The 24,009-nt window shown below is 36.5% G+C and overlaps 1 protein-coding gene across 1 annotated transcript in view; it reads left to right on the top strand.

Annotated features, from left to right (window-relative positions):
• LOC138329356 (tRNA (guanine-N(7)-)-methyltransferase non-catalytic subunit wdr4-like) overlaps positions 1-24,009 on the top strand; it is a 145,994-nt gene that overhangs the window by 13,332 nt on the left and 108,653 nt on the right. Inside the window, 4 exon segments of the mRNA XM_069276284.1 lie at positions 743-805; positions 17,325-17,394; positions 17,396-17,452; positions 17,455-17,486. Coding sequence (XP_069132385.1) covers positions 743-805; positions 17,325-17,394; positions 17,396-17,452; positions 17,455-17,486 — 222 coding nt within the window.

Genomic DNA, 24,009 nt, shown 5'->3' with positions numbered 1-24,009 from the left:
TATTGGGCCATGGTGATCACCCAGGTGTGACTGATGTAACAGACCCATTTTTGATTTGTCCATCATCAGTTGATTAGCTGTAGGAGTCAGGGGACCTGTCCTGTTGTTTTCACCTGCCAAATGACCAGTGGGGGTCCAGGTAGTCCTACCTGTAATTACCTATACAGGTAATTGAAAAGACGGATATAAGGATACCTGGACAAACGAGTCCCCTAGGTACATTGTACCTGGAGGGACACCTTTAGTGACCAGTTACTCTGAGGGTTACAGATGCATGCTAATTAACTATCTGTTAATTAGACTTTTGTTTGTTTTGAACAATAATACATATATAATATAGCTTTTTCAAAAGGCTCTTTTTCCAGAGAGATATAGTACAAATTGTATGTTTTCATTGTCTTTATTGCAATTGCAATAACTAAATTAATGCAAGTATTACTCATGCATATTTCCCCCTGAGAAATTGTTGTGAAGGGATACATTTCAGCATGCTATTAATTTTACATACTAATTCTTAGAGAGAAAAAAAATAAAATATTGAAATTGAAATTTGTAGTATTTAACAACACAAAAACAATATGTATTCCCTACCAAAATTTCAATATGAATTTAACAGCTAGGTATCGAAATGTAGTACATGCATATACTTCAGATTCTAGGTTGGCCAATTAAAAGTTGCCAAGATGTTAAAAATTTAATCCTGCTTGCAATCATATAATTTCCATTTGTGTATATATTTCAGTGAGGCGAATGGTGTAACAAAGAAAGAAATAGAACTACAGGATCCTGTGGACAACAAGCCAAAGTAAGTGATATCAGTTTGTTTACTGTTCTGAAAAATACGAGTATAAATCAATCGGAGAATGATTGCTTTCTGATCTTTCGAGTTAAAGCAATGGTGCAACAGTAATTCCATCTTAGTTAATTTAAGGATATAGTTGCAGCATGGCACTGATTACATCCCAAGTTTAATAGTTAATTTAAACAGCATGGTTGCAGCATGATTCAGATCATATATACTCAAATAAACAAGTTGGTGCAGCATGATTGCAGCATCCGGTACAATGAATGGTATGGCAACATTCGTGTATATATGCAGCATATATGCTGGCATCATGGTAAGTGCACGAGGGATCTTAGTGTGGGAGGAAACCGGAGTGTCCGGAGAAAACCCACATGATCAAGCAGGTGACCCCTAACCTTTTCACGTCCATGCTGGGGATCGAATCCAGGCCGACTAAGTGAAAGGCAAGTGGCTTAACCACTACACCACCTGATCACCCGACTTACTTAATGTTGATAGGCCTTGAAACATTTAGTTTGGATGATCATAGATAATCGGAAAATTTCAGACCTTCTTAGTGATAGCATTACATGCAATATATATGTCAACCATTAAGGGAATGGCAAATAACATACCAACATTTTTGTATAGATTTCAGCATTCTCAGATTTTGGTCTCCAATTTCATCAAAAATTGGTATATAGGTTTTTCTTTCTCCTTCAATTTCAATGACAAATTTTAAAGGGATTAGGCAGCAGGCATTGCCTATATAGGTCTTCTCCCTAGAAGGGTTTTGGGGATGCTGAACAACATGCTAACAATTTTAAGAAAGACTCGTGGCCATTGGAAGTAACAAAATAGGTGTCTTGACTGAGAGGGTTGTTTGGGGGTCGACATCAAGCTGTTATGGTTCCCATTACAATCAGTTCTTGTTTCTGTGGTATTTTTGTGGTGATTGAGATTAATTTTCATGTAAAATATATACAGTAAATAATAGAAAATCAATTACCAGTATGTCATTTTTGGTACCTATAATGTTAACAAGTGCTATCTGATGGGTATGAGGATGTTTGAAAAATAAACAGCAAAAATGTTTCATATGAAGTCAAGTAGATCCGAAGAGGTCAAATTGCGTAATTAAATTGTTGTGAAAAATCAGAAACATATATTCATAGAGATTGGAAACTCCTTCTTTGTCTTTGTTGACAGGCATAGGGACCTCCGGTTTATACACATTTCCCCTTGGCTAACTTCTTTTAAGTGTATTCTTTTAAACATGATATTTTTGCATTAACACAAAGTTTAAACATTATATCATGGTTTGATGTGATCAGTTTTCCCAATTGATGTGATTAAATATGACTTTTGAAAGCATGAAAATAAGCAATTTTACCTGGCTTTTCGAAAATCAGAAATTCAAAATTGGAAGTGCATTTTGTTTTATTATACAAGTTAAAAAATTATTTTTTTCTTTCCAAAATTGTACTCGAACCATCTGAAAATTACTGAAATTTTATAATATATCAAAGTTATTCTGCTGTATTTAACTATTTAAGGGTTTATCTAAAAACCCCTAAGCACGTACAGACGTACATCTGCTGATCGTAAAAATGGCAGAGTTGCCAATCTCTTTAATATAAGTTTCTGAAAAAATTTAAGTCTTTGTGCCATAAGGACGTAATTATAACATAATTGTAATATAAGGATATAACTATGATGATATAACTTTAACCTGGCATTCCAGTTTATTTCTCAGCTTCAAGTAAATAAACTTGGATATGGAGTTTCAGACAAAGCATTATGAGTATGTCACCTGAATGACATTTTATTTTCATGTTATTGCATCATCTCCTCAAATGCATCATCTGAACTTATTCAATCGTCCGATATCCTATGATGCACTTTAGAGTTCGTTTTTATTTTACATCTTATGAACATGAGCCAAAGCCATTTTAGGATATGAATGGTGTATATAGGAGGTGGATAAAATCCAGAGTTCCAGGAGAAAAATCACTGACCAATGGTCAGTGCCTGGTAATTACTGTCCCATATAGGGTTTTGAACTAGCTACCCATAGAGGTGAGGGCTAGTGGTAATGTATTGGGACAACTTAACCACTCAACCACTGTGATCTTGAGGTCTACAGACTCTACACACTTAAGATAGTTATTGCTTTGCGTAATGAGGATAAAAACCTTTTGACACCATTCAAATTCTTTTCAGTGGTCGCATTTTTTTTTTCACTTGCCAAAATTCAACAAAGTCACTGTTACATTAAATTTCTACCAAATGTTTGATTGTTTCAATCTGATTTAGATGTGTAGCGAGAGCAAAGATCTATGTTAGAAAGATCAAACCAATACAACAGGCTTCAACTTTGGCAAAACACTTTTTTTTCCTAATGTTTATGCCCATGTAAACATGATAACTGTGCTGATATTCCACAGAGAATCTAATATAAAATTGCATGATTTAAGCATTCATAAATGTAGCCCAGACTCCCTGTTTGAATTGCAGCTTTTTCATCAGTAAAACGTCTTTGTTACAAGCTTTATATGCATCAAGATGAAAGGATTGTTCATGGTCGTATAAACTCTTGACAGCTATGTGGGACATATGCCCTGTGTATTCAGTATCTTTTCTTTCTCTGTGATGTGAAGTTGTAGCCGACCATATGTTGCTAAGAAGCTGACCACGAAATAATACAAGCTTTATATTTATATACACATTAACTATTTTATTGACAGACATTAAAAATAAATCCACCATATTGGTCTGTTTACTAGTGCATTTTATGTTGTTATGCCAACAAACACCATGTCCTTTCTGCTACATTGGAGAAGGTACAGCAATTGGAAATCTTCAGAAAGCCACAGAAAGCTAAACCTACAGATGGGAGCTCACACAAAGGCTAGATGTAAAATTTTTCTTCCAACCTTTCCAGAAACTTTCATGGAGTTATACAGTTTTCTTATGTGAGGTTCAAAGAAACAAACTAGTTGTTTTAAGACTCTCTTATTGTATAATATCTTATTTCCAAGAAAGGTCTGTTGAAAATATAATGATATTTGTATGTATTGATTAAAGACCGAATGATTCTATGGATCTGAAATACAAGAATAAAAGGTCAAATCATTTGAACAATGTTAAGGTTAGAATATGGGAGTTTGAAGGTCAAGTCAAATCTTATTGACTTTAGCTCTTTTTCAACATTTGTAAAAATAAATGTGATTATATATGTCTCATCACTAATCAAATTAAAAAAATGTTTTAATAAAGACAGTTTTCACATCCTGAACGGTACCTTATATCTCCACCAGGAGGTAATAATGTTAATGATGTCAGAAATAATAGTTTAACTCATTGACATCCCTGAAGACACATTTAGGCTCCTTCTAAATCAAAGACTAGACAAGTCTATTTTGAAATATCGGGGTGATGAATGCTTTTATGCTGAGAAAATCTTTGTTGAAACAAAAGCCATAAAACTTTAATGACTTCTGGTTGGAAATTTTAACAAAGTGATGGAACCAAGTACACAAGGACTGAGGAAGCTTACTCATCTGATGTTTCTTTTTATGTGTGTTTATAATTATGTTACAGGGCTCTAAAATATATTTAACGACTTAATTCTCAAGCAAATAAGGGCCATCTAAGCAATTTTGTGACTAGATTCCAAATTTTTGGTTTACTGTGAGTATCAAAAATAATGTTTTTATCTGTACAAGCATAAGCTATAACGCCTATAGCGTAAATAGTAAATGTTTAAAGGGCAATGACTGTCATGGAACCTAAAGTGTTATTCCCACAACTATTTGGTAGTCCAATATAGGTCATAATAGAATACGTCGTCAACATCAGGACTTGAAATGCTATTGCTACCGTTAATTTCAAACCTCAGGGAAATACAAACACCATTTCCATAGAATTAATTGTCTATAAAGCCAGGAAATTTAAAGTAAGCTTTAATATTTTGTTTCAATGGTTATCCTTGACTTAGTATTGTGTTGTATCAACTGGTATGAGTACATGTTTGATTTAATTTGCAACAGCACAAGTGGCTTGGAAGCAAGTTTATTTATAAGGCTTTAAGTGGCCTTCTAACAAGTGTGGCTTTCTTCTGCTTGGTGTTTCCATGGAGAGCTGAATTTTGTCCTAAGAGAGATCTTTCTGTTCACTGATCATAATAACTATTTGAGGAATTTGCAGCAGTTTTAATGGATTTGAAGGATTAAAATGTTCACTGAAGGTATCTCGAAACAGTGTCTCTCCACCTACCTCCCTTCTCTCAATGTCAATTGTCAAAGGTCAGACAACAGGGTATTTAAAATAATCCATATTTGTGTAAGTGTAGGACTTTATTACCGTAGGTCATTCGACCAGAAGAATCAGGATGACCTATAGTCATCATGCTCTGTCTCTTGTGGAGCAGCGTCTTCCGTGCATTAACTTTTCAATCAAACAACTTCTTTTGAATTATGGAAGGGTCCAGGATACTGATATTTGATCTGTTGCATGCTATTAACTTTGTTCAAATGTATGACCTTGACCTTCATTCAAGGTCACAGGAGTCAAAAGGCGAAAACATTTAAACAACTTCTTGTCAATACCTAAGAGGCTTAGAGACATGATATTGGGCCTGTAGCATGTTGGCATGAAGAGCTACCACGCTTGTTCAAATGAATGACCTTTATGTTCATTCAAGGTCACAGGGGTCAAAAGGTTATACTTTTTAAACAACTTTTCCATAACTAAGAACCCTAGAGGCCTGATACTTGATGTACAACACATTTATTGTACCATTGAATAGTTTAATTTTTTAGATGGAGGTCAATGTGATATAAAAGGTCACTCAAATTAAAATGATCAGGACCTGCAGTAATACTACTTCAATGAAAACCAATCTGTTGTTGTGTGTGATTTAATTTTCACGTACAAGTATTTTGTGGGCGATTAAAATTCACAAAAATTAATTACCATGAAAACGTTTTATTTCAAATGAAAATGTATGTTACAAACAAATAGAGACTTACAAAATATAAATTGCAAAATAAATTGCTGTGAAAAGTTATTAGGCATGAAAACGTGAAATTAAGGTTTTTGCTATATAATAGTATATGTTTGATTTTATAACCAAAAACATTTACTGTTAAATTGAAAGCATTTAAGTAAGGTTCTTGCTTAACATATATATGCTATGGCAGTAAATACAATTCAATCATGCTGTGTTAGATATCCTTGTATTGTCCCAGAGGCCCAGCTTCTCGTTGATTCTAGGTGAGATTTATGTAGGATACACCTTTAGAGTGAGGCGGAAAAACACAGGAAAACGGAACAGAACATTTATTCTGAACTAAGTGTAGACAATGATTGAAGAATATGTTTTTAATGACAATACACATTATTTAGTATTTGAAAATATTGATTTGTTGGTAGGGATGTTTATATGTTTTATGTTAATGAATAGAGTTGACTTTGAAGTTATAAATAAAATGAATGCACACATGCAGACGACGATGTCATATTGTTCGGGGATCATGGTAACGGCCGTCGTTGGGAATTGTTCCTTCTAGCGTGATGGATGGTAATTATCTTCTGTAATTAAAATAAAATGTCTGTACTTGATGACATCTAATGCTGTGGCCGTTTGATCATTGGATGTTAGGGCCAGCATATTTATTACGAGATCTTGATCTGTGAAATGTTTGTGTTTACCTGGCTGAAGTTTTCAGACACATGCAAAATTCACACATGCTAACGAAAAACAATTTAATCAGATTGAAAGATCAAAAATTATATTCCAGAAAGCAAAGTCTTTCGCCTTTCCAAAAATACCATCCATTACATAATTAGTTCACTGGAGTAATGAATTGATATAATGTTCAAGCAACTGTTGAATCAGACTTGTCTGTCGACAGATATTTCTGCTATGTTCTCTTGAATATTTGAAGCACAGAGGCAATTTTGAATGCATTTTCTGCCATTAAAATTGATTGACACTTTAGACATATTGGGATATCTTCGCTCAGGGATTTAGATGGAAAGTTGTCTCCCTTTTCAATAATCTTCAATGCTTAACACCTGTAAAGACTAGACTAATAATAATCCTTAATAATTAATTTTTCTTTGTCTCAAGCTTTTTGATTGGCCTATTCATTTTTTTCATTCCACGATGAAAAAAATCAGAGAATGGCGTGGAAACCCGACGTTAGTGACGTCACAATAGAAACATTGACATTGCGTATTGATTTGCAAAAAATAATCCCTTGGAAAAAATGAATGGAATCGTACTTGTAAACGTATTTCATTTTATAAAGTAGCCTGGAAAATTAATTATAAGCATTGAAGTCACTAATTTTTAATTTCATCGGGTTATGAAATGAATTTTGTTTGCAAACTTTTGTGAGAATCTGCTACGTGGATTCACTCAGTTTGCCAACAAAATTTCTTAAAAAATAGTGACTTCAATGCTTAATTGAAATGTTTGTATATTATACATTATCACGTTACAAAAGTATACTGCAAACTAATCTATTTTTAGTGTACAAAACGATCTTGTGTATTTTGCGGGAAATTAGAAATCCTCAATTGTAAGTACCGGTGAAATGTTTTAATAACGGTACATCAGAACCATACAAGTCTAAATTGCGAAATTAAATTGCTATGATAATGTCTTTAGGTATAAAAACGTAAGAAATAAGTCGGTTTATGGGATGTTAACAAAAATCTATCGTCATAATTACAAAACTGATAAAATTAGTTTGTTAAATTTGATAGATACGTATTGGTGAAATGATGTGTTTGTGTTGATGTTATCATACAGACAGGTCTTGTATAGGATATCCCTGTTGATAAGTCTCAAGGGTTGCCTTCATAAAATATCCTGAAAAAAAGACAATGTTATAATAAAGAAAAATGTTTACATCAAAATCTGTGCATAAATCGTGTAGAGAATTATTGGAACAAAGGTTTGTTTTTTTCACCATCTGATGTTCCCAGGTACATAATCGACCATTAACCCCATCAGAGTATGATGAGAAATAAGAATGACAATATAAGGAAAATTTCCCTGTATTGTGCAAATACTTGTAGAACGATGGCTTCCACAATCATTGAGATGTATTATGTATGTTGGGATACTGGCGGTTATTCTTTGAAGTGTCGATAAACACCCTGCCTATTCTTTTTAATGCAGTCTCTATCGCTCCAATTCTCTTTTAAAAGGCTCCAAGCTGTGAACTGGGTTTTTGGAAAAATGTATCGATTAGATATTGTTGGTGAGGTCTAGTGGTAAAGTATAGGCTAGCTGTATACATAGCAGGACTGAACGCAGGGATTAAACCCTTAATGGATTAAAAACAACTTGTTGGACTCAAATTAACGACTCGTTGTCTGTCTTTAGCTTGTAGGTTTACACTCCCGATTTCAATAGATTTCATTATAAACTAATGGAATTTGGAGTTAACACCTAAAGCCGTCATCCATATTGAATTCTGCGGCACTGTGATTACGGCTTCTAATACACTACGACAGAACATTTAAATTTTACGTAATTTCTTGTTTTATTTTTTTCTTGCCCTATTTCTGAGGCTTAAAATGAGCTATTCCCTTGTAATCAGTCGATATCTGTTCTGATGTGTACGGTGGAGCATGCCTTACCAAATTGTACTGACGACTTAAGACACATTTCAAAATAGATATTCCAAAGCATTTATTTATTGCAACAATCTTAACCCCATATCCTTATCTCTTCTTCATGTAAAACATTTGCTGAAAAAGAGAAGTTTCACTTAAACTGCTGAAAGCACCTGCAGCTTTGTAACTGAGTTGGAAACAGCTAGTTTACTTGTCAAATATTACGTTCACTTCCTGCTATTGTTAACTAGGAGAAGTTCATTAGAAATTTTATTGTCCACAGTATATCAAGCAACAGTGATTTCATGAGTGGTACTTTCAATTGTTTGCATCACTTACCATATACACCATAATTGGCCCCCATTCCACTATAAGCGCCCCATCGTCAAAAATACTCTTGCCTTTTAACAAGACAACCATGATTGGATTACGGTTCAGATGTGAATAGATACGGGGTCATCTGCCGGTTACCGGTTCCCCTACATTTATTTGTTTGTTTATTTGTAGGACTCCATATTTTCTGAAGTTTAATGTCCAGTCTTGAAAAATGAAAAAAAAAATTTCATTTCATTTATACCCGAAATATTATCTAGTTTTCTGAAACATATATAATTAGGACTGCAACTGCAACTAGAAACCGAAGAAAAATTTGAACCACCTAGGTACTCTAAAAAAATTCCATGGCTAAAATCTATGTTAAGTGTGAATGAATCACATTGAGATTGTTTACCTAATTGAAATGAGATGGCAATCTTGATCACCATGGCAACCTCACTTCCTAGCTATTAAGTAAGTGATTTTATGGAATTCTAAAGAAATGAAAAAAAAATGATAATAATAAAAATGGTTTGCATCAGTTAAATCAGTCGGCACTAAAGACTCGGTGTTCAAAGGGAGTTATGGCCTACTGGGACGACAGAGTTCTCTCTCAATCTCAGACCTTCAAGCATATCAAACAACGAGTTGGCTGTAGGAAAATTATTTCCCCAAAGAAACAGGTCGAACATTCTCCAGGCAACATGGAGGTCGTGCCAATAATTTGTGACCACGAAAAGAAGTGTGGAATTTTCAAAAATATTGTTTTGCTCGCAGCGATAATTTTATCATTTGTGACAGTTATTTTTTATTGCTTGGTCGACTGACTTAATATTATTGTCTCTGAGTTCTTGAGGAACACAAATGATCTAGATTTATATGGACCGTTTATCTCTGCAATGTATAAAGGAGTAGAAACACACAAGAAATAATCGTCGGTATTTTTACCATTACAGTCGCGTGATTATGAGTGGTGTTACAAGCGCTGTGCCTTATCTTTCCATTGCATGATCATAACATTAATCTGAGAACGATAATTTAGCTGTATTGTGGTTCAATCAAGGTAATTATGATATGGAATTACCCGCCGTAGCCCGTAACACAGGAATGAAATTTGAGGACCTGTCGCTATTAATACTAAATATTGATTAGTTTCAGACTCAAATCTGAATTTGAGCGCGTTGATATTGTGCTATGTACCTTAATGGTGTCTTAACTAGTTCATAGATTTGTTACCAAGTTGAATCGCTAATTGTAGAATAATCGGAATATTTTTTTGTTGTGTGCTACAGGTAATGTCCGTGAACATGCGAGGTTTTAATTGTCCAACAGGAAGTTGCTGTGTTAGTAAGAGGGTGTCCGAATGACCATGACATGCCAGTGCGTGTACGACGCCGAAATCATGGAAATGTTTATCAAGCCGTATGTCTGCCTGAAGGCTCTGTTGAAAATACCGTCTCCAAGACAACCTTATCAGCATCTTGCGTTTTATAAAAGAAATGAGAAATTGAGTTTGGTCTCGTTACTTTGTGTGAACTGATAGGAAACAGGTATGTTGGCTGAGTGACCAGGCGATAACGAGTTTTACCTGTCCCAGTTAACGAGTTTTTACCTGTTACAGGTGATGATAGTGGCGGTGCCAACATTGGTCGAGATATGGTTAAAAGTATCTCTGTTACATTGTTGTGTTGCGGAGAAAAAGCGATTAGGCCAAGATGCTTCATATTTGTATGCTAAATGTATCCCAGCTTCCTCAGAACATATGGGCCTAAGCAATATTATTCAAATCTCCTAATTGAAACGTATTGTTAAAAGCATCGTGATACATCATGTTATCAAAGGAAAGGTAGTTGTTATTCATTTGAACGCAGAAGGATTAACGTAGGGAGAAAGGAATAGCACCACATTGTGTCAGAAAAAAATCCAAGAGTTAAAGAAAATTTCTAATGGGTGGATTAATTTTTAATATGTTTTTAGCTGAAAAAATTGAGTGAAATGTGTTACAAATGTGACATACTGAGTGTGCTTGGGTCAGCACATTGATTGTCATTCTCTCGTGTAAAAATGTCATCATTTTGTTATAGAGCTTTTGAGTCATGAAAGCTGGCTTCAATTTCTGTCAGCTTTTCTCTTAATCCCAAGATTATTTGAATTTACTGTTCCTTTTTAAACTAATTAGTCCACCGGCGACATTTTTCTTCTTTTATGTGTTGATTATACCGGTAATGATAATGATACCTGAAGTTTTACCAATGAGATACTGATAGTAGGTTGATGGTTTTTCCTAAGGGTACTCCGCCTTCTGTACATACTGGATCAGTAGGTCAATGGTTTTTCCTAAGGGTACTCTGCTTTCCTTACATACTAGTACATTCTAAATGCCTCTGGGTGTTACTAGATTTTAAAACAATACACAGCAACCTATAACCCTCTAACTGTAGGTTTGCCTACAAGATTGAGAGCCATGTAGAGCACTCTTGATTAAGGTTTGTTTTTGCATGGAGGTCAATTTGATATGAATAGATTAGGTATGGATTAAGAAGGAGAAATGAAGACTAGGTTTAGGGGTCTAACTGACTTCATGTTCACCATGTTAAAGGCCCATAACCTTTCCGGAGCAAAATATAAAGGTTTCTTAAAAAACATTAATAACATCAGAAAATGCATACCGATGACCTTAACTAAGGTTACGACACCAAACATATGCAAGATTTCCTGCGTAATATATGAAAACAGTTGAGAGTCAATTCACTGTTTTGCAGTCTGGCGCAGTGATAGTCAACTACCATGTGGTATTTAGGACGATGGCGGGAAACATAATACGACCCGTGTTATGAAAATAAACATTTTATTTATTTTAATCAAATCCTGCAGAAGGTGATGATAAATGTAGTATTAATGGTAAGTTAATAAGTTTTAAGACTCTACAAAATTATCGATCTTGTTTTACATTCCCATTTTAAAAAGTAAAAGCCATTTCGGAAAGGTAGTGGGCCTTTAAAGTGGGTTTAGTAAGATGATTGGACACAAATGTAAGGCTTAAAAAGATACATCGAGACCAGATTAATAGATTTAAATAGATTATTGGAGACCTGATTGTTTAAGCTAAATTAATGGAGACCAAATTAATGGGTTAAATTACATGAATGGAGAATAATGTTAAGTTTTTAACGAGATTAATTGGGACTGTAATATTGGGTATATCTAGATTAATGGAGACAAATGTGAACCAGGCTTTTAACTAGAGACTAGAGTAATGGAGACTACTAAAAAGCTTTTTTAAACTAGATTGATAGACAGGTTAATGGATTAACTTGATAAATGGGGACCAATGTAAGGTTTTTAATTTGATTAATGGAGATTTGAGTGGATTTAACTACGATGTAGATTATTGTAGACAAACTTAAGTGTCTTAATTATGATATGAGAGACTAATGTAAAGGCTTTTAGCTAGATTAATGGAGACCAATGTCAGACTTTTAATTCAATTAATTGAGACTGTTTTAGTGAATTTAACTACAATGTAGATTATTGTAGGTAAATGAGGTAAATGTAAGTGTCGTAATTATAATATGTTAGACTTATGTAAAGGCTTTTAGCTAGATTAATGGAGACCAATGTAAAGTTTTTAACTAGTGACTAGGTTAAGAGTTAACTTTGCTTATGCTTATTCTTAGTCCTTAGGATTTAACCTGGAATAATGAAGCTCAAGTTAACGATGTGAACTAGATTAATGGTATTTATAGGTGAACAGGATTAGTGCATATTAGATTGACTGGATTATCAGGTTATAAGAATCCTTTAGATTCGCCATTTCATTAAGCTTTCAAATATCAGTTGCCATTGCAAAAAAAATTAAATTGGAAAGTCCAAGTAACATGTCTTTGAAAAGTGTTGCTGAAAACTTGCAAATATATTGTACATCTACAAGGTTTTACTTTTGGGAATTACAAATAAGGAGTCCTGTAACTAATCATGTTTGGGTATTTTTTATTAGACTCCTCATATTTTCAGCAGCTAGTTATCCTATTTGATGGTAGCATACTTAAAGGAAGCAGAAATATGAGTAAGGGTGGTAGGAAGAATAGCCAGTGTCAAAACTAAATTAATTTGATGATGAAGTTGGCGGGTGAAAGTCCCTTGTCGGTTTCCATGTGACCTGCCAACCGGTGGTGACACCTGGTGGCGATGATGAATCGCAGGCTGGAACCTCGTTTCTGACATTCCACTGATAGGCCTTCTTCAGGTCTTGTTGTAAAGACAGAGCAAATCTCTTAAGACATAAAATCAATTCCTCAATGTCACAGGGACTTATAAACTCAAAATGGCCAGCGCTCCACCGCTGCTTCCCCCCTATATTGGGCCGATCTCGGGGCCGATCTCCGACTAGGCAAGATTGTCTGGGACTTATATGTATACAGATAACGTGTTTTACCTTGATGTTCTGAGTTCAAAGTTCGCTGTTTTAATATCTGCCAATAGGAATTATCATATAATGTTTATTTCAGGATAGAGTTATAGTGAGTTGTCCTGTCTTGTTGTTTGGGACCATGTTATGGAAGATATAACTCTAGCTCACTGTGTCTTAATCAAATTGTCGGAAAATGGTCAGATTTTTTTTTTTACTACAGTTGTTTTTCAAGATTTATCGGAAGAAAATTAAAAAATTACATCTTCCTCACGACAATTCACTGAATCATAAGAGATCTTGGTACATATAGCGCTAGCCTATATTATATATGTGCAGGTCTACGTATCTTTAAACAAATTAGTAGATTTCAGTTAAAACATTTCTAAGCTTCCTTAACTTTTGTGTAATTTGATACTTACGATTCAATAGAAATAATAAGCCAACTTTAGGTTCCTAGTAATTTTTAGTTTACTCTGTTTGAAAATATATCTAGCTTTCATTTTTCAGGCCTATATTGTGAAATGGAGAAGATGACATCATAGCCATGTTTTAAATGATTTTATTTTTGATATTTATAGAATATTTTTTTCTGTCTCCAAGGTTTTCTTCTCAAAAAGTTCAAATAATCAGCAAAGCCCACTTTTATCATTATGGTATAATAAATAGGTATATTTCATGTATATAAAAAGTACAATTTCTGAACAATGTGCCCCAGAATCTGGCATCTATTGTGATGAATTGTGATATATTCATAAGATGATGTGGATATTGTACGTTATGTAAAGCTCTTCATCACTGTCAGAAGCAGACGGCCAAACGTGACACGGCCCGAGCCTCGGAGGGTTAACGCCATCTTGGTTGTGTGCATCTGTTACGGAGTTGTCACTTAGACCATTCTTTATATTTGACTTGAACAAATTCTCAGTAACAGCTTCCCACAACATGCTGCCTCAAGTGTGTTTACTTAAACTACAAACATCTTCACTATTTCTGTGCAAAAATTGACATTTTTTTTTTCTTGATAATTTATTATGAAATCTAAAAAGGTGATTTGTTCAACAAAAATATCGTAGCTAAAGAAATTGGAATTGTGTGAAGTGTTCTAATTGTACTTCAGCGAGCGAGGATTGAGAACTTTGATGTAGGCCAATATCATCAAACTTTCTGTATAATGGCTTAACAACATGCTATCAAATCACATACGCATGATTTTCTGTAAAAGGGAAAGTTTCCATTGCCTGTGATGGATGTTGGATTTTCTCTGGAAACTCCTACTTTCCACAACCCCTGGTATGCCTTTATAGTATAGGTTTACATAAAAAACTAAAAAAAAAAAGTTCTATCACATACATGTAGTTTAGTGATTTAGAATACATCTGCATTGTAAATTATTGCAATATATTCATTATTAATTTAATTTGATCAGTTGATTACCATCTATAAAATGTTTTAACATATGGATAGATACTTGACAAGGACAGTATCAGACAACCATGTGACCATTATTTGTCATCACAATCGTAACCATGGTGACAGCAAGGAGACACACATGACATTTCAATGGCCGCCCATTACTGTTGGTAAACAAATATTGCTATCAGTTTAATTTGAATAGGTATTCACATAAATCATAAAAAATGAAAACAGCTTCATTAAAATGAATTGATGAGGAAGTTTTTGTTAATGTGAATGGCATGTGTTTGTATATAAATGAGACAAAATTAGGTTGGTGTAAATTGGGAATGGGGAAATTTACTGGGGATGTGTGGAGTGGGGTGTTGAAGATGTGTAGGGGTTGGGGTGGAAGTGGGTTAGGGTGTGTGACGTTGTTGGGGTGGGGTGTTGACGGTGGGAAGGGGTTGGGGTGGAAGTGGGTTGGGGTGTGTGAAGGTATTGGGTTGGGGTGGTGAAGATGGGAACGGGTAGGGGTGGAGGTGTTTGGGTGGGGTTGGATTGGAGGTGTTGGGTTGGGGTGGTGACGGTTAAGGTGGGTTGGGGATATGGTAGGGTAAGGGCGGAGGGGTGATGGGAGAGATGGAGGTGGTGGGGTGGGGTGGTGAAGCTGGGGTGGGGATAGGGTAGAATAGAGGTGGAGGGGTTGTGGGGGAGGTTGAGGTGTTGGGGTGTGGTGAAGTTTAGGGTAGGGGTGGAGGGGTTGTTGGGAAGGTGGAGGTGTTGGGGTGGGGTGGGGTGGGGATAGGTTAGGGTAGGGTTGGAGGGTTTGTGGGGAAGGTGGAGATGTTGGGGTGGGGTGGGGTGGGGATAGGTTAGGGTAGGGTTGGAGGGTTTGTGGGGAAGGTGGAGATGTTGGAGTGGGGTGGGGTAGGGATAGGGTAGGGCAGGGATGGAGTGGTTGTTGGAAGGTGGAGGTGTTGGGGTGGGGAAGGGATAGTTTAGGGTAGGGTAGGGTAGGGGTGGAGGGGTTGTGGGGGAGATGGAGGTGTTTGGGTGGGTTGCTGAAGGTGGGATGGGCTGGGGATTTGTTAGGGTAGGGGTGGAGGGGTTGTTGGGTGGGGTTGTTGGGTGGTGGAGGTGTTGGGGTGGGGTGGGGATAGGGTAAGGTAGGGGTGGGTGAGGTGTTGGGTGTTGGGGTTGGGTGGTGAAGGTTTTGGTTAATTAATGACCCCTACAGGAAAAACTGATGATAACCTGAATACATGTATACAGAAAATCAATATAACAAACCTCTGGGGACTAACAGAATTAATTTGTTATCAACATCAATAGTAAGTTATACACATATTGCACACTTGGCAGGGAATAAAAAACACTACATTGTAAGCATGAATTCTCTTTAAGTATGTTCATTATAACCATGTTTTAATGCATTGATGTCTTATATTGTATGTTGGGGGGGGGGGGGGGGGGGGTATAGAGATCTGTACTTAGATGCCTGATCGTAACCTTGATAAATCTATAATATTGTATTGTATGTTGGGGGAGGGGGGAGTTATAGATCTGTACTTAGCTTTTTGATCGTAACCTTGATAGATCTATAATATTGTATTGTATGTTAGGGGGAGGGGGGAGTTATAGATCTGTACTTGGCCGCCTGATCGTAACCTTGATAGATCTATAATATTGTATTGTATGTTAGGGGGAGGGGGAGTTATAGATCTGTACTTGGCTTTTTGATCGTAACCTTGATAGATCTATAATATTGTATTGTATGTTAGGGGGAGGGGGGAGTTATAGATCTGTACTTAGCTTTTTTATTGTAACCTTGATAGATCTATAATATTGTATTGTATGTTGGGGGAGGGGGGGAGTTATAGATCTGTACTTGGCGGCCTGATCGTAACCTTGATAGATCTATAGTATTGTATTGTATGTTAGGGGGAGGGGGGAGTTATAGATCTGTACTTGGCCGCCTGATCGTAACCTTGATAGATCTATAGTATTGTATTGTATGTTAGGGGGAGGGGGGAGTTATAGATCTGTACTTGGCGGCCTGATCGTAACCTTGATAGATCTATAGTATTGTATTGTATGTTAGGGGGAGGGGGGAGTTATAGATCTGTTATAGATCTGTAACTTGGCCCCCTAGTATTGTAACTAGATATAGATGTATCGTAACCTAGATAGATGATCGTAACCTAGATAGATCTATAATATTGTATTGTATGTTAGGGGGAGGGGGGAGTTATAGATCTGTACTTGGCCGCCTGATCGTAACCTTGATAGATCTATAATATTGTATTGTATGTTGGGGGAGGGGGGAGTTATAGATCTGTACTTGATAGCTTTTTGATCGTAACCTTGATAGATCTATAATATTGTATTGTATGTTAGGGGGGGGGGGGAGTTATATAGATCTGTACTTAGACACCTGATCGTAACCTAGATAGATCTATAATATTGTATTGTATGTTAGGGGGAGGGGGAGGTTATAGATCTGTACTTGGCCGCCTGATCGTATCCTTGATAGATCTATAGTATTGTGTAATCCCTGAAGAATACAAGCAGAAAAGACATCAATATTTTTGTGGTGAAATTATTGACTTTACAAGTAGATGGTCTGTGAAATGATGTTTCTGTGCTGTTCTGGTTGCTAGAAGCTAGTTGAGATTCAGTCAATGTTATTGATGGATTCTGTTTTCCTCTACCACACGGCTGTGTCTATGATATAGGCCTAGCCATCCTACTGTCACCGGATTATTGTCTCTTTCTTTGTGGCAGGGATGAAGATGCAATCGAGAAGAAAGCGCCTTCCAAAAACGAGGAGCATGTGCTGGCTACGAGTGTGTCCCCCTTCAGGCCGCTACCTGGCTGTTTGTGACATTGTAAAACAACTCCATCTATACGACGCGCCGAGGCTGAATGGACCCGTCTCAGCACAAGGTTAGTGCAGTTATATGATTAGGCTTTGTTTGCTCTATTTACATACAATATCATGTACCATTGTCCTTGACGATGTCGCTCCGTTTGTTTTGCGCCGACACTCCCTAGACTCTGCCCGAAAGCTTTAACAATACTCAGCTCTGTGAACACATATAGGCATATCAAAGAATTGCTTCCTTGAGAGCTTAAGTCTTGCCCCGGAAGCAGATATAAGCTGAAACCAACCTACCATTGCCTGTAGTCACTGGACCATGAAAACATATAATAACTTTGTTGTGTTGGGTACTGCTAGCTTACTATGTGTATACATATCAGCAGCAGCCAACCATATACTTAATGATGTTTCTTTTGGACAGCGGAGAATGTGACAAGCTATTCAAAGACGATAAGTCTTTATTAACCAGCTGGGTTGAGGTGCCTGAACAATACATTCTAATGGCAACATATTATAGTGCCTGTGAGAAAAAAATGTTACACGATTGTTATGGTACCATATAATAGTGCACATAAGAAAAAAAAAATGAAAAAATTGTCATTTGAAAATGTTACATGATTGTTATTATTCAGATATGACCGTGGTTAAGTGATGTCAGTTAAGTGATGTTGGATTCAGTTTTAAGTGTCATCTTGCTAAATATAAGTGTTGTAATTAGCTACATGTAGGATACAAATGACATGTCAGGTAAATTACCCGACATCTATTGTGTTTCCTAGGTACGTAATGATCAGATGATTGTTACATACGACACCCCCTTGTTAGGACATACACCAAGGATAAAGTCTACTTATTACTTGCTAATTATCGTATTTGTTGGTGTAAAAAAACAACCTTCTTTCTTAGAGCTGGCAGACACCAAGTATCCCTGAGTATTGGTGGTATATTTACAATCTAATTGACATGTGTCTGGTATCTAAAGGTACTGTAAAACATATTCCTAATGAAAACAAATTCATGGTCATGGCACAGTAGTAAGATTTTTTATTGTGTATGCTTTGACATTTGCTATGACAATGATCAGTATACCTGTGTGTTCTAGCACGAGGCGTTGCAAAGCGTTGTTAATTTTCCTGGTCCCCACAGGTTTGTTATAAACATATTTTACTATATATTACAAGCCTCTTGAATTGCCGGAGCATGGTTGATATTCCAGACATTTCTGAAGACTCCGAAAACAAAGGATCCCGCATTTAGGTACATGATAATGACTTAAAGTACAGGGATGAAGGAATATCAAGTTTGTTTCAAATGAATGAATTTGACCTTACATTTCATTTTTTCTCTTTTCAGTGGAAAGAGGCCTAGAAATATAACATTGGGTCTGTAACATGCAGACAAAAAAGGGCTACTAATAAAAGTTGTTCAAGTTGAACCTCAACCTTCATGTAAGGTCATAGTGAGTCATATAATTGGGTCTCATCCTAAAATAATTGGGTTGACATCTCTTCATTGCTAAATCCTTAATTGATCTTGGTTTTTTATTGTTAACAAAGGAGGTAAACCGTCCCCCGTCAACATTTCCTTTTAAATCGCTACTAGTCATAGAGTTCTGGATGGATTGTAACCAAATTTGGCCAGAAATATCCTTGGGGGGAAGGGGAACAGAACTACTGTATCAATTTTGGCTCTGACTGAAGTGACCCCAGGGGGGCAGGAGGGGGCGGGGCCCAATAGGGGTAATAGAGGTAAATCCTATAAATCGACGCGCTACTTGTCCTAGAGTTCTGCATGGATTGTAACCAAATTTGGGCCACAAACATCCTTGGGGGAAGGGGAACAGACAGACTTGTATAAATTTTGGCTCTGACCCCTTTGGGGCAGGAGGAGCGGGCCCAATAGGGGTAATAGAGGTAAAACCTATTAATCGCTACTATGTCCTAGAGTTCTGCATGGATTGTAACCAAATTTGGCCAGAAACATCCTTGGGGGAAAGGGGAACAGAACTTGTATAAATTTTGGCTCTGACCCCTTTGGGGCAGGAGGGGCGGGGCCCAATAGGGGTAATAGAGGTAAATCCTATAAATCGCTACTTGTCCTAGAGTTCTGCATGGATTGTAACCAAATTTGGCCAGAAACATCCTTGGGGGAAGGGGAACAGAACTTGTATAAATTTTGGCTCTGACCCCCTTGGGGCAGGAGGAGCGGGGCCTAATAGGGGTAATAGAGGTAAATCCTATAAATCGCTACTTGTCTTAGAGTTCTGCGTGGATTGTAACCAAATTTGGCCAGAAACATCCTTGGGGGAAGGGGAACAGAGAACTTGTATAAATTTTGGCTCTGACCCCCTGGGGGCAGGAGGGGCGGGGCCCTAATAGGGGTAATAGAGGTAAATCCTATTAATCGCTACTTGTCCTAGAGTTCTGCATGGATTGTAACCAAATTTGGCCACAAACATTCCTTGGGGGAAGGGGAACAGAACTTGTATAAATTTTGGCTCTGACCCCCAGGGGCAGAGGGATGGGGCCCAATTGGGGAAATAGAGGTAAATCCTATATATTCCTACTTGTCTTAGAGTTCTGCATGGATTGTAACCAAATTTGGCCAGAAACATCCTTGGGGGAAGGGGAACAGAACTTGTATAAATTTTGGCTCTGACCCCCCTTGGGGCAGGAAGGGCGGGGCCCAATAGGGGAAATAGAGGTAAATCCTAAAAAATTCTACTTGTTTTATTGTTAACAAAGAAAAAAGGAAAATGGGGCCCAACCACACAAACAAAAGAGAATAAAGAAATGGTAAAGAAATGGTAAGTGCCAGCCAAACCTGTTTACCTTCTACAAATACCACCTAGGAGACAAAGATAAAATGGTCTATTTAATGGAATGACCTTTATGACCTTTAAATACAGGTTATATTGTGTTGATATTGGTCATTTAAGTTGGACCTGACTAAAGTGGTCTTATTCAGCAGGTATTCTAAATTACATGGAAATGGTCACTAGGACAGGTTTTACTGTACCTAATTTGTTTGTTTGTATTAATCAGAAGTTGGACAGGTATGTTGTCTTTATCTGAAGTTAGACAGGTAAATTATAAAAATCCCAGAAAGCACATGTCATGGGTAAGACAATCTAACAGATGTTTAGAGATAGGGCTGAATCCGAACTGGATGAGCCGTAATGGAAACTTGATCAACCTGAGGCAGGATATTTGATATTTACCTGCAAATTTCATTAAATTTTCAATAAGCTACCAGGAATATAATTCGGTGAGCTGGTGTAGTCTGTATATATGCTGTTGCCCCGTGTCTACTTCCGTCGACAGGAAGGTAGTGTATCATATACGGCTGTAGGATTAAATTCCACTGTAAACCGTATGTGGATTTTTTCGTCAGAAAATATAATCTCAAATCATATACATTTTTTATATGGGAGAAACAGGTATAATGAGTGCAAAAGGTTCTAAATTTAGCACCTGGGTTCATTTTGGTAAACATGTAGTTTTGTTATTAAAGACAGGTTTGATAACACCTAAAAAAAAATTATCCAATTAAATGTAAATATTAAATCTCGTAATTGATATAAGATACCGCTTTAATCCAAAGGACAGCAAGGATTACTTGTAAATGAACTCTTAACTCCCACAATTTTTGGAAATGAGATATCCTAATATAAAGATGCATATTTTATTGTATTCAAAATAACTCTGGTTCTATGACTTACTTATTATACACTTACGTCTGTTCTTCTGTAATTTTGCCTCAATCTTTCCTTCAACATTTGGTGAATTAAGACGCATGCTCAGCTGTGTTTCATTTCCAAACTTGCTTAAGTTAAGAGTAAACCAATGGCAAATTAAAGAGATTTGAAATGTATTGTATCAATTCATTCTGGTTTCTCCTTTTCTCTCCTAATCTCGTTTAATTTAATTTCCTCCCTTATACTGGTACAGTGACCATATCAATCGTCCCTTACAAGTACTACTGAACTGCAGACTTGCGGAGGATATTTTAATGCTGCAAAAACACCAGAAAACAGTCTAAGGACATTCTTATAAATACTGTACCTAATATCATAAAAAACATTCTACTACTAGTCTCCCTCTTCTACATTGTGGTGGCTGAGAGTGAATATCTAAGGTGTCGACATTCTACCATTGTCTTTCCAATTCTCATGGCCAGTTGATATTTTATTTCTAAATCTCTAATTCTTGGACATGGGTAGCCTAATAGATAATGATTAAGATATTCTACTAACTACTTTCCATATCTAGGTCATGGTGGCCTAATTGTCAATGTATCAGACATTCTACAACCTACTCTCCGATATCTAGGTCTTGGTAGCCTAATTGTCCAATGTGTCAGACATTCTACAACCCTACTCTTCATATCTAGGTCATGATGACCCTTATTGCCAATGTGTCAGACATTCTACAACCTATCTTACCATATTCTAGGTCATTGTGGACCTAATTGTCAATCTGCTCAGATGTTCTACAACTACTACCATATCTAGTCATTGTGGCCTAATTGTCAATGTGTCAGACATTCTACAACCTACTCTAGGCATATCTAGGTCTTGGTGGCCTAATTGTCAATGTGTCAGACATTCTACAACCTACTCTGCATATGTAGGTCATTGGGTGGCCTAATTGTCAATGTGTCCATTCGACAACTAGGTCTACTTCATAGTAGACATTCTACAACCTACTTACCCTATGTAGGTCATTATGACCTAATTGTCAATTTAAACCTCAGATGATGCTAATTGTACTACCTACTCTCTCATATCAGACATTCTACAACTTACTTACCTTATCTAGGTCATGGTGGCCTAATTGTCAATTTGTCAGACATTTACAACCCTACTCTCCATATCTAGGTCTTGGGTGGCCTAAATGGTCAATGTTCAGACATATATAGCCTACTCTTCATATCTAGGTCATGATGACCTAAATTGTCAATGTGTCATACATTCTACAACCTACTCTTCATATCTAGGTCATTGTGACCCTAATTGTCAATCTGTCAGATATTCTTAACAACCTACTTACCATATCTAGGTCATTGTGGCCTAATTGTCAATGTGGTCAGACATTTACTACCTACTCTTCATATCTAGGCCTTGGTGGCCTAATTGTCAATGTGTCAGACATATATAACCTACTCTTCATATCTTGGTCATGATGACCTTATTGTCAATGTGATCAGACATTCTACAACCTACTCTTCATATCTAGGTCATGATGACCTAATTGTCAATGTGTCATACATTCTACAACCTACTCTTCATATCTAGGTCATTGTGACCTAATTGTCAATCTGTCAGATATTCTACAACCTACTTACCATATCTAGGTCATTGTGGCCTAATTGTCAATGTGTCAGACATTTTCTACCTACTCTCCATATCAAGGTCATGGTGGCCTAATTGTCAATGTGTCGGATATTCTACTACCAATCCTCCATTTTTTAGGTTATGGTGACCCAGTTGTCAAGGCCTAATCTCTCTGGATTGTATGTTGAGGACATACAGTAACCAGTTATCAAAAGATGTAGCATAACATGAAATAAAAAACAATATTATATATACTCAAATGAAATGACTTCAAAGCTGTGTTGTTGATTTGGTGTCGTAAGTTTTATACTTAAATGAAAATGGAAATAAAAAGTAAGTAAATAACTAAAGGAAAATAAAACAGGGAAAAAACAGAGTATACCATAACTCAATACTTTGAGAATTTGATAATATATTTTTTCCGATCAAGAAAAGAAAAATATTTATCTATCTTATAAGGTGGGGTAATGAAAGAAAAAAACGTAAAATAAAAAACAAAACAAAACAAACTTCTTGATTACATCTGATATCATTAACAGGGATACATAACAAAGTCAAAACCATTGTGTTCACCCTTTTACACTCATGCTCCCCCCCCCCCCCCCCAAACTACCAGGACAGGAGAAAATAAACAAAAAACCTCACGTAAACAAAATCTCAACCCATCAACTTAAATTATATAAAAAGCATTGTGGCGACAGTGTGTTCCCAGCTTTGGTCTAAGATGTATGTCAGGCTGACGGAGCAGCGAGACCAATTTGTCGTGATTTGTTGAGAGTTGTCGGCCTCACTAACTGGCTACCGCGAGTCTGTTGAAGTCGTCGTATATTAATTAAGATCCAGGGGTTCTTTGTGTTAAGTTATTTCTTAAACTCGGGAAGAAATTTGTCTATTTAGTGAAATCTGTAAAACTTGCCTGGAAATGAATTGCGCCGAGTGGAGCTGTCCTTTTGAGAATTGTTGCGTTAATCCTGTGTGGATACTCTGGGATATACAAGAGTTTTAGCGACTTTGTCTCGACGCTGTTTTTCTCTTTATTTTAATCAAGTCCTGATTGGTAGAAGATTTGGCCCGTCACTTAATCCTCATACCAATTACTTGGTAGTGCTTTGAAAACGTTACGTCTATCACAATATTGATTTTCGTCAACGGAGGCAAATATCACACTTACCATGCTATTTGTGCTCACTTAATTATAATTAGAATTAATTAGATTAATCTACTGTATCTGAGATTGATTTTGACATTAACTG

The sequence above is a fragment of the Argopecten irradians genome, chromosome 8, assembly GCF_041381155.1.
Source record: "Argopecten irradians isolate NY chromosome 8, Ai_NY, whole genome shotgun sequence".
Taxonomy (NCBI): Eukaryota; Metazoa; Mollusca; class Bivalvia; order Pectinida; family Pectinidae; genus Argopecten; species Argopecten irradians.
This window is presented reverse-complemented; position numbering and strand designations above follow the sequence as displayed.